The following is a 12,324-nucleotide window of genomic DNA, read 5'->3' as shown; positions in this document are numbered from 1 at the left end:
ATTGGAGATTTGGGGGAGGCGACCGTTGGGCGTTTCTTTCCTTCCTCTTTTGAATTTGAAATGTGTGCCAGGTCGGGCTCGGCTCGGATCGTTTTTAAATGATGTTGCATGCGTGTTGGCGGCGGGTGGACAGAGCCTGGGACGCGACCGAAAAACTGAGGTTTGTCTGGTATAGCTATCGTTGAAATTAATGGGGAATAAATTCTCAGAATCTCGTGGAGTTCTTACCGTAAATATAAGATTTTGCTGTTTTGTCAACTTTTTATGGGATTTTGCTATGTTGTCAACAAAATTTATGAGATTTTGTTGGGTAGAGTCATGCTCTCCATGCTCTCGGTCCAATGTAGATTTTTTTTAGATGGTCCAATATAGATTTGCTTTCTTAGCAAGTACTCCCTCCGTCCGAAAATACTTGTCCGAGAGATAGATGTATTTAGATGTATTTTAGTTTTAGATACATCTTTTTTATCCATTTCGAAGACAAGTATTTCCGGACCGAGGTAGTAGGTGAGATGAGGACAATTCCAATGGGCAGATCCTTTTGGGTCATCCGGACAAAAAACTTGGCCCAACCAAGTGACCGTTTACCTGGTGTCTGTTTATCGCATGTCCCAGCCAAACTTGACGCAAATATGGGCCAAAATTTGATGAAGCGGACGCTCCCATCGTCGGCTGGTGCCCTCTTATGTCGGCCCTGGTCCCACATATCAGCAACCCCGCACGAGCTGGGCCACCGCCTCCACAACTGTTGCGATGAGGAACCACGCACCGACGAGGCCACTGGGCACAGGTCGCCATCGCGCTCACCGGCAAGCCCAGTAGTGCAGGCCGCCGCCTCCTTTCTGAACCGAGCCGCCATGCCTAGATCTTGCCGGGGAGGACGACCTGCGCGGCGTCCCAAACATCCCGCGCCTTCTCACCGGTAGCCTCGCATGTCCTTCTCGTGTCTTGCGCATTGGGTACATCGATTGGCCGCACGTGTCCGCCCCATGTCTGTTGTGCGGATGGCGGCTCAAACGAACAAAAAACAGACAAAATTCATGTCTGTTTGCATCGTTGCGTTGAAGTTGCTCCGATATCATTTATCGTCCGCACCACATTTTGTTCATTCTAGTCATAAGTATTGTCCTTGTTGGATCAGAGACATACTAGAGGGTAAAACGTGCTCTGTGGCTCCATGTTTTAGTTGGAGAATTAATTTTGTTTTTGTCCCAAGGGTGTTATTATGGATATCATATTTCGTGAATACAACAGAAGTGTTTGAGCAAACAAGGACTCCCCCGCAGATGCTGTTGGGTCGGTCATGCATAATAGTCCCAAACACGCGATTGATATTCAATAATGAAAGTACATTCGATTTTGGGAACGTTTCATTTGGTTCTTTTGTTTCTTCTAATGGTTTTTCTTCTTCTCATTATCATGTTTATTACACGCGAGAATCACCAGTGCAATATGCACATAGCGCTATATGGCTCGTGGCCGGGCTCGTTTGCTTGATATCGTGCGTATTACACGCGAGACCAGAGCTCCCAGACTCCCGATTATTAAAGTAGACTGTTTCAGTTTGGTTTTAGCTTTGTTGGTTTGGGCTTTAATTATGATGGATGTCATTGTGTTTTCTTTTGTCGGTGCCGGCTTGGCCTGCTATTCCATGTGGTTTTTGTTTTGGGAGGAAGGTAAAAAAATGTTCCGTGTTTGGTTGTACCATTGTTACACATTTTAGTCTTGATGGCCACCGGTGATGGTTATATCAGTTTACTGTAGCCTATAAAAAACAAACAATTCATCCACCAAGAAGTAACACAAAGAATACCATGCAACCATCGAAATCACTAGTTAAGGAGTACTTCTTGCGAAGATCACTCCAACTTTTCCCAGGTTGCGACAAGTGGCGGCGCGCTTGGGCGCCGTTTGTCGCAACCCGTGAGTTTTTTCTTTTTTTCATAGATCTGTTTTTTCAAAACGTTTTATCTCTTAAACCGTGCGTCCAAATCTCGAACCGCTTTCGCCGTTGGATTTCTCGCGTCGAGATCTTCAAAATTAGATCCCATGTTGATAGTCTTTGACAAACTTTTTTTTTCATGAAAAAAATCGGATGAAAAAAACCGAACGAAAAAACCGAACCAGGAGCACGGATTTTTTCCCTTTCCGAAAGGGGCACGCCCATGCCTCTGACGAAATCACAACCGTGCCTCTCGCGGAAGCAAAACCGTGACTCTCGCGAAAGAAAAAAACAGAAAACGTGTTTTTTTCTGTTTCAGAGGAGGCACGGCCGTGACTCTCGCGAAAGAACAACCCTGCCTCTCGCAGAAGCAAAATCGTGACTCTCGCGAAAGAAAAATAAACAGAAAATATGTTTTTTTTCTGTTTCCGAGAGGCACGGCCGTGACTCCCGCGAAAGCACAACCGTGCCTCTCGCGGAAGCAAAACCGTGACTCGCGCCAAAGGATAATAAACAGAAATCACTTTTTTTCGTTTTCGAGAGGCACGGCCGTGACTCTCGCGAAAGAAAAAAATGCGTTTTTTTGCGCAATTTTTTTTTGAATTTTTTTTGATCGAAAAGCTAGGGAGGACCGGTGGAAAACCAAAACAACGAAAAAACCCGTTTAAAAAGCCGAAAATGCGTGTGGAAAAATAAAAACAAAATCCGAAGAAAGCGCCCAGAGCGCGACACGTGGCGAATGGCTAAGAGCGCGCCAAACAATTTGAAAGTGCCAAATATCCGTTATGGATGAGCCACAAGCAACTTCCAAGGCCCGGAAGCTTTAAGACTTTTGGAATAATTTTTAAATTAACAAACATCTTATTCAACCCGCAACATTTTTTCTTCAAACATTGTAAAACAACTTGCGAGCATTGAAAAAAATCCATGGACCTTTTCCAAAATGTCATGATATTTTTAGAATTTATGGATATATTTTTCATATTTATGAACACTTTTTAAATATTTTTTCATGAGAAAACAGCTCAGACTCAACCCCTCGAAACCTAAGTGGAGGAGAGTTCCTCTGTTGGCGACATGAAACAAAAAGCCCAGCATGCAATTTGCTGACGACGTGTCGACAGCGTTCAAGCGGTGCACGACGTGGCGAGTCCGGGCTTTCTTGCCAAGCTAGGGCGTCCATTCCTTCAAACAGCTGGCGCGCATGCAGGCTGGCTCGACCGCCACCTCAACCCCGACACCTGCCGTCGTCGACATACTTAACACGTAGCCCGGCTCCATCGCCAGCACACGGCTCTCTCCGTCTTGCTTGTCTCAAAAAAAAAAAGGCTCTCTCCGTCTTGCGGACGGGTGTCTCCCGCAGGAGGCGGCGGTCTTGCAGGGGCACGGCGCACCGGCGAACGCCGGCGAGCCGTCGGTCGACCGATCGAGGGGCGGCGGCAGCGCTGCTTCTGTGCACCATGAGCGACGCCCTCATGCTCCCTCGGATGAATGGAATCATGCGACGTAGGAAGGAGGCAGTCCGCCGCCGTTGCTGCTCCGCCTCAAGGCAAGCAAAGATTTCCCGATCTTTCTTCCAAAACAATCCTAGTTATTTACCTTGCGTTTATGCTATGGATGCCAACTTTTTCGTGAGTTTTCCACATCATGCACTCTCCCTTTAGAAGCGCCTGGAAAATAGAAATCCGAAAGCGTCTGCTTGCGCATAGCTAATGTCAGATCACGGGCTGTTTTTCTTCTGCTTTGTTACAGTAAGGAATAATTTCTGGTGCTTACCTTGTGACATCGCTGCTAATGTTACATCTGCAGGCCGCTCAGATGGTGCATGTCCCTCGCCAGATCATGATGCGCAAAAAGTCCGTCATGGTCTATCGGTCAAATGGTAAATAATCTAGCTCGGATCACCGTCACTTTTAGCTGTTTGCACAACAATGCTTATGAATGTAATTTATGTTATTCCATTTCCACCACCCTCGCGTGCCAACAAAACCTGAGCTTTGGGTTAAAAGAACAACAAAACCTGAGCTTTTAGCTTACACATAATTTCATTTCTCACAGAAAAAGGCCAATAACAGAGCCCAGATTAAAATGGAATCGGAAAACACGCTGAGGTGAAAGGAGTGCAAAAGGATCTCCTCACACGATATTACTTTCTCACTAATAAAAAACGCTCACAAAAGCAGCACAGAAACTCTCACACAACATATTGCTAGACTATTTCCTTCCCTTTTGCTTTCTTACTACGGTATAAGAAACCAGCGGGTTCCTGCCACCAGACTCTGTTAATAGGACTGTCTGCTGTTGGAATTTTGTGAGTTTTTATGCGTTTTATTTGCCTTTTTGTTGTTGTCAAAATGTCAATCATTTTTTCTTGTCATGCGAACTGTAAGAGTAATAGTGAGGTCAACGCCCGCATGTCACTCACAGTAGGTTGTATTTTACTGAAATTGAATTTAGAGTTCTGTTGAGGAAAAAATTCAGATGATACATGTCACAACCCTAGTTTAGCTTTGCACTTGGGCTAGTCTTGCATGTGCATCATGTTTAAATTTTCTTGAATTTTGAATTGGGGATCCAACAAACCCTTCGAAAATAATAGGATCAGCTAAAAATATTTTCAATGAATCCAAAATGCCCTTCATAAAAGTTCATGATTTTTGAAAAAGGTGCAAACCTCTGCCAAAAATGATCCACACATTTTTCGGACACTTTTGGATTTTTGAATTAAGCCATAAAGTATTTGAATTTGGGCATGCAATAAATACTTTAAATGCTCAAATAATTTCAAACCTAATTGAGGGCCACTGGAATAATTCAGAAAGAGTCCACAATTTATTTCAGGATTTTACAAAATGATTCTGTTTGAAATCAAATCAAAACAGAGAAAAGAAAATAACAAACAAAACTAAATGGAAAAAGTAGAGAGAGAGGAAACTCACTAGCCAGCCCAGCCGGCCCGCATGCCAGTCATCCCCTACCACTGCCAGTAGGCAGAGGCAGGACATTGCACGACGCGACACGGGCGCCACGCCACTAACTATATGTTTGAGTTGCCCAGGCCACGTAGATGTTTTCAATCACCTCACCAGTGCTGTCACACCCTAGCTAGTTCATGCATTAGAGTGCTGCATCATGTGTACCTTTCATCAGAAACTGGAAATGGGGATGACAGAACCCCCAGCCCCCTGAAATCAACTAGGGTTTACTAAAAATAATTTCAATGAACCTGAAATGCCCTTCTAAAATATCCATCATTTTTGCCTTGGTCCAGAACCTCTGCTAAAATTGGTTCACATTTTTCTAGGACAATTAAGGTCACTGGATTGATTCTTTATCTATTTGCATTTGGGCATTTAAATGCTATAAAATAATCCAAGTGCCCAAATAATTCTGGATTTAAGTGAGGGCTCTTAGGAATAATCCCAACAGAGCCCATAATTATTTGCAGGATTTTTAAAAACGTTTTAGTATTTTTAATAAAGCCCAACATTTATAGAAAAATAGAAAAGCAAATTAAATGAAAAAGGGGAGAGAGAGAGAAAGGCCAGAGGCCACTTACCTGGCGGGCCCGTGCCAGTCACCACCTACCTCTGCCAGTAGGCAGAGGAGGGACAACGCAACGCCACCGAGCTTGCCACGCCACCTCCCTGCCTGCCTGCGTCGCCCGCGCCATCGCGACGCCTTGAAGGGCCTTCTCGGCGCCGTCCCGAGCCCCTGGACACCCCACTCTCCCCCCTATCCTCTCTCGCCCTCTCCCGCCATGGCCGAAGTAGCCGCCATCGTTCCGCTGCCGTAGCCGCGCCCATCGTCGTCCTCGCGTCGCTCCACCGTGTCCACGAGCTCTGTCGTCGTCCGCTCCGTCGAGCTAGACGAGCCCCGAGCGCTCGCACACTCTGCACCGCCTCCACCAACCCCGACGTCACCGACCGTCGCCGGAGATCCCTTTCGCCGTCACCGTCGCAGCAGCCCATCCCCGACCTCGCCGTCTGCTCCGCCGTGACAACCGTGAGCCTGGCTACCTCCCCATCCTCTCTGTTTTCTCTCTCAAGCACCGTAGCGACTACATGACGCTCACCCGCACGCGTCGCCGCTGAGCTCATCGCCGACGTGACTCCGGCCACGCAACGGCCACGCCACCCTGCTCGTTAACCTTACCGCACCCCCAGGAGCTCACCGCACCACTCCACGCTCCTCGCCGTGCATCCTAGCGACGAGCCCGAGCTCACTCGAGCTCCGGCAGCCGCCAAGGTCATCGTCGGTGCCATTTCCGGCGACCCCAAGCCCAACCACCACTAGATGCGGCTCATCTCCAGCGTCACGTAGATGCCCTTCGCCGCCCTTTTGGTCGCCGGAGCACAAAAACCGCACTACCCCGCCGCGTTTGGCCTCGCCGGCGGCTAAACGCCGGCGAGTTTAACCCCGCTGACCCAGTTTGACCTCGGGTGGGCCCAGTTTGACCCCCCTGGGTCAATGACAGGTGGGGCCCACTCTGTTAATTAACCTAGGATTAGCACTAACTAAAATTAGTTAGCCTAATGACACTGACACGCGGGACCCACTGGTCAGGTTTGACCTGGACCGTCCCCGTTGACCGCTGATGTCACCCTGATGCAATAACTCAATCACTGGAATTATTCTTATACAAGAAATTCTAGAAAATACTACAACTTCAAAAAATCATAGAAATTAATCTGTATCTCCAAATGCAAAGTGTTATATATGAAAAATGATCAGAAAAATCTAATCTATCCATCTGTACTGTTTTCATGCATGTTTAAGCAAGTTAACCTACTGTTTAGTGCAGAACATGATAAAGCACTATTAAGAACCATATGTGAGCTTGGAACTTGAATCTTTGATTCAAAATGGTCCAAACCCATCTGGTCTTAGTTGCATTAGTCCAATACACTCATTTTTCCATGTCTCATGCATGCATCATATTGTTGCACATTGTTTGGTGATGATTGTATATCGGTGCTCTTTGCGGCAGGTTCTGCCCCGTAGAGTATCGCGAATATCCTAACAAGGAGCATTACTAGTCCACGGACCCGTAAGGCAAGCAACCAACCATTTGATCATATCGATACAATCCCATGTTCTCGCCTCTGCTCTTTTTTACTACATTAAGATAACACGATTCGAACTGCTGTGTGCTACGGTAGTTGAACCCATTTTTTCTGCATGACCTGTCATTGCTACAGTAATTAGATGAAATCCACTAGCATGTGTAGGAGTTGATTGAGCCATGTGTATGTGTTTCCTACCTTGCTATGGCTTCTATGTTTAGAGTCGTGTCAAGTCTAGTTCATCTGGGTGATGGGCTAGAGTGAAATGATCATATCGGTAATAAGAGTGATGTGTTAAACACGATTTGGTAAAGGTATCAATGAGAGGCCATGTAGGAGTACATGGTGGGTTGTTTCATTGGAACCGTCCTTAAGCACCGAGATATGTATATGTGATTTAAGAATCAGCTACTACCATACATTGGGATCCTTAATTGACTCGCTCGACTTCTTATCCACCCTAGTCCTCTGTCCAGGAGTTGCAAGTAGTTTCTGGTGTTTGTAGCTTACTGGAGGCCGTGGGCAGCACTGACCCGTGGTTGGGGTCATCGAAATGAAATTTAGGTCGACAAACTTGTTTTTCTTGCGTCTTTGATAGCTCTAAAATCCTCGGATATTAATATCATCTTGGGTATGAACTGGATGTTAGCATATCATGCTAAGATTGATTGCTTCTCTAGAACTGTTCAACTTACACATCCTTCGGGAAAGATAGTCAATGTCTTGACCCGAGTAGCCAAGCGACAGCTATATTCTCTTAATGCCAGTCCTTTGCCAGACCTCGAAGACGTTCCGGTAGTCCGTGACTTTTCGGATGTCTTTCCAGAAGAATTGCCAGGTGTTCCATCTGACAGAGATGTCGAGTTCGTGATAGATCTTATTTCAGGAACTGTCCCAATTTCTATAAGACCCTATAAGATGGCACCACCAGAACTAGCCGAGCTTAAGAAACAACTCGATGAGTCCTTGAAAAAGGATTTCATCCGTCCTAGTTCGTCTCCATGGGCTTGTCCCGTCCTTTTCGTCAAGAAGAAGGATGGTACGGATCGGATGGTTGTAGATTATCGACCCGTTAACTTGGTCACAATAAAGAACAAGTATCCGCTCCCCAGGATCAACGACCTATATGATCAGCTCGCTGGATCCTCAGTCTTCTCTAAGATGGATTTGAGGTTGGGCTACCATTAAATCAAAATCAAGAATGGGGACATCTCTAAAACGGCCTTTGTTACTCGTCATGGCCAATACGAGTACACTGTCATGTCCTTCGGTTTAACCAATGCCCCAACCACTTTCTCTCATGTTCACGTGTTACTAATCAGTAGTACCTTATATGATTGATGGATACAAGCCTAGTTCAGTTCTACTACCCCATTATGTTGCTAAAATGGATTCAGAATCTTGATATGATGTTGTTAGTGTCTATGCAATCCTTTGCAAAGTGTCTCAAAATCTTGATATGATGTTGTTGAGTGTCTATTCAATGATGACTATTATGCGGGCTAGAACTGGCTTGCTTTGGAACACTGACTTCCGCTATATGCCAGCGTCACTCCCTGGGGCAGAAGGTTATTTCACAGCTATTTACACCGACTCTCATCATGAGGACTCGCTACTTCGCACTACCGCACAGATGCTTGAGGATAAGGACCGTGAAAATCGTGCCTTGCGATTGGAGCTTTTCAACTCCCGGTCTGATCACTGGGACACTTTGACCCGGTTTGCACCTGCTGTGCAGGCTGGGTATATGGATATGCGGGATCTGTACCCCGTGCGGTCTAGTCTGCTGGATCATATGGATTGTCGTGATGTAGGGGGCATCACTCCTCCCCATGGACCTCTTCTGTCACCATTTGTTGGTCCCAGGCCACATCTGTGTCCCTATGGACTGCAGGCTCCACAGGATCGACTGTTTCCAGATGATCACGTCCAGCTTCCAGGACATGGGGGTAATCTCTACGAAGATTACTACGGAGATGTTTGAGCTGATGGTAGCACCACTAGTATTGTAACAGTTATATCGTCCACCGTCCTGCGTGATTGTGGGATATGACTGAGCTGATGGTACCACTTTTTGGAGGTGTAGAAATATAATGTATAGGAGCTTGGGATGCCTCCGATAAGATGTAATCTTCCTTTCATCGCAGTTGTACTTCGTTTGGTCTTGTACTAAACCTTGTATGGTGTGTATGACGATGGAATAAGTGTAGCAGTTTCTGTATTTACCATGTCATACGGATGATCATCTTGCATTTCGAGTTATCCCTTACATTCTGCATTTTTATGTCAAAATCTTACCATTCTGGACTAAAGCATTGTCTTGTTTTCTTAGGATGGTCAATACCCACAACAACCCTGCTCCCCCCGGAGCAGGCTGAAGGCAGTGGAGCTAGAGATGCGAACTTGCCTCATCCTCCTTCTCTGGCTGAGGTCATGCTGGAGGCCGGGAGGAACAAATGGGAGACCATCCGTTTGTTGGAACGCATCGAACAGAACACATCACTGCATCAGAGGAATAACTTGGTGTCGCTCAGTGACTTCATCAAGTTACATCCACCCACCTTCTATCACTCCGTCGAGCCCCTCAACGCCAATGATTGGCTTCGTAGCATTACCCACAAGCTACGTTCCGCACTCGTAGCTGAGGCTGATAAGGTCACTTTTGTTGCCTATCATCTTGAAGGCCCCGCCAGTCTCTGGTGGGAGAACTATGAGGCCATGCGCCCAGCTGGCCAGGTCACTACTTGGGTAGAATTCAGTGAGGCTTTCTGTGAACATCACATTTTGGAGAGTCTTATGGATCGCAAGCGTGAGGAGTTCTGCAGTTTCACCCAAGGTACTCTCTGTGGATGCATACAGCAGGGAGTTCGGTAACCTAGCACGTTATGCAACTGAGGAAGTTTTCACTGATGACAAGAAGCAGGCAAGGTTCCGTAAGGGACTTAGCCCCGAGCTCAGCTTTGTCGTGACCTCCGTCTGCACGAGTGGACCTCCTTCCAGAAGCTTGTGAACAAGGCCATCAGTGCTGAGACAGGTCAGACTGATTTCGAAGCGACATGCAAGCATGGCCGTGACATGGGTTCCTCATCCAGTTCTGGCCCTCAAAAGCGCCGGGTGTGGGTGCCTAACACTGCCCTGCCACCCAGGTTCACACCAAGACCATCCTATCAGGCGCCTCGCCCAGCCCAGCAGTATGCACCAGCCAAGCCCTATGGTGGACCAACCAGCAATACACCTCCACGCACCAGCTCTGTGACGTGCTTCAAGTGTGGGGAACCAGGCCACTACATGCGAGAGTGTCCCCAGACCAACCCCAACCAGTCTGGAAAGGCTGTTGGCCGTGGCAAGCCAACAGGGAAGGTGTACTACGCTAAGCCGGCCACCGCTGCACGTGACCATGTGAACTGTGTCTCAGCTGAAGAGGCTCAGGAGGATCCTAACGTCGTTCTTGGTACGCTCCTTGTTAATTGCCATCCGGCATCTGTTATTTTTGATACTGAAGCATCTCATTCATTTATATCTAAGAGCTATGCTCGTCTGCATAACACCACATTTTGTGATATGCCCACCTCCATGGTAATTCAAACCCCGGGATTCAAATGGCAGACTTCTAGAGTGGGCCATGGAAATGAAATTCAGGTTGACAAACTTGTTTTTCTTGCGTCTTTGATAGCTCTAAAATCCTCGGATATTAATATCATCTTGGGTATGGACTGGATGTTAGCATATCATGCTAAGATTGATTGCTTCTCTAGAACTGTTCAACTTACACATCCTTCGGGAAAGATAGTCAATGTCTTGACTCGAGTAGCCAAGCGACAGCTATATTCTCTTAATGCCAGTCCTTTGCCAGACCTCGAAGACGTTCCGGTAGTCCGTGACTTTCCGGATGTCTTTCCAGAAGAATTGCCAGGTGTTCCACCTGACAGAGATGTCGAGTTCGTGATAGATCTTATTCCAGGAACTGTCTCAATTTCTATAAGACCCTATAAGATGGCACCACCAGAACTAGTCGAGCTTAAGAAACAACTCGATGAGTCCTTGAAAAAGGGTTTCATCCGTCCTAGTTCGTCTCCATGGGCTTGTCCCGTCCTCTTCGTTAAGAAGAAGAATGGTACGGATCGGATGGTTGTAGATTATCGACCCGTTAACTTGGTCACAATAAAGAACAAGTATCCGCTCCCCAGGATCAACGACCTGTATGATCAGCTCGCTGGATCCTCAGTCTTCCCTAAGATGGATTTGAGGTTGGGCTACCATTAAATCAAAATCAAGAATGGGGACATCCCTAAAACGGCCTTTGTTACTCGTCATGGCCAATACGAGTACACTGTCATGTCCTTCGGTTTAACCAACGCCCCAACCACTTTCTCTCGGTTAATGAACTCAATCTTCATGGAGTACTTGGATAAATTCGTTGTGGTTTACCTCGATGATATACTCATCTACTCCAAGAACGAGGAAGAACATGCCGAGCATCTAAGGCTAGTGTTGATGAAATTTCGAGAGCATCGCCTTTATGCCAAATTCTCTAAATGTGAATTTTGGTTGCCAGAAGTGACCTATCTAGGCCATGTAATCTTTGGTAAGGGTATTGCTGTCAATCCCGAGCGAGTTCAAGTCATTCTTAATTGGACTCTACCTGAATTGGTCAAGCAAGTTAGGAGTTTTCTTGGCTTAGCAAGCTATTGTCGCCGCTTTGTCGAGAACTTCTCCAAGGTTGCGAAACCTCTAACTGAACTTCTCAAGAAAGATAAAAAGTTCGAGTGGACCCCATAATGCGAGCACAGTTTTCAGGAACTGAAAAGATGCCTAACATCTGCTCCCGTACTGGTACCACCAGACTTCTCCAAGGACTTTGTTATCTATTGCGACGCCTCGCAACAAGGACTAAGTTGCATTCTCATGCAAGATCGTCACGTAATTGCTTATGCTTCACGGCAATTGCACCCACATAAGGAAAATTATCCTACACATGATCTAGAGCTTGCAGCTGTAGCCCATGCACTCAAAACCTGGCGACATTACCTCCTCGGTTATCGTTGCGAAATCTTCACCGATCATCAAAGTCTGAAGTATATATTCACCCAACCGGATTTGAATCTCAGGCAAAAATGTTGGGTCGAGTTGTTCACAGATTTCGACTTAGGGATAACTTACACCCCAGGAAAAGCCAATGTCATAGCTGATGCACTAAGTCATAAATCTTATTGTAACAATTTGATGTTACAACAAAGTCAACCACTTCTTCATGAGGAATTTCGAAAGCTTAACCTTCACATTGTTCCTCAAGGATTCCTTTCCACCTTGGTGGCA

General features: G+C 46.4%; 1 protein-coding gene across 1 annotated transcript; it reads left to right on the top strand.

The window, feature by feature from the left end:
• The first annotated feature begins 3,234 nt into the window (after positions 1-3,234).
• Positions 3,235-9,927, top strand: LOC123110260 (uncharacterized). The gene is made up of 3 exons (XM_044530734.1): positions 3,235-3,491; positions 3,752-3,824; positions 9,341-9,927. The coding sequence occupies exons 2-3, from the start codon at positions 3,761-3,763 to the stop codon at positions 9,880-9,882; spliced, it is 606 nt and encodes a 201-aa protein (XP_044386669.1). The 5' UTR covers positions 3,235-3,491; positions 3,752-3,760; the 3' UTR covers positions 9,883-9,927.
• Positions 9,928-12,324: the final 2,397 nt, after the last annotated feature.

Source organism: Triticum aestivum, chromosome 5B, assembly GCF_018294505.1.
Source record: "Triticum aestivum cultivar Chinese Spring chromosome 5B, IWGSC CS RefSeq v2.1, whole genome shotgun sequence".
Classification (NCBI taxonomy): Eukaryota; Viridiplantae; Streptophyta; class Magnoliopsida; order Poales; family Poaceae; genus Triticum; species Triticum aestivum.
This window is presented reverse-complemented; position numbering and strand designations above follow the sequence as displayed.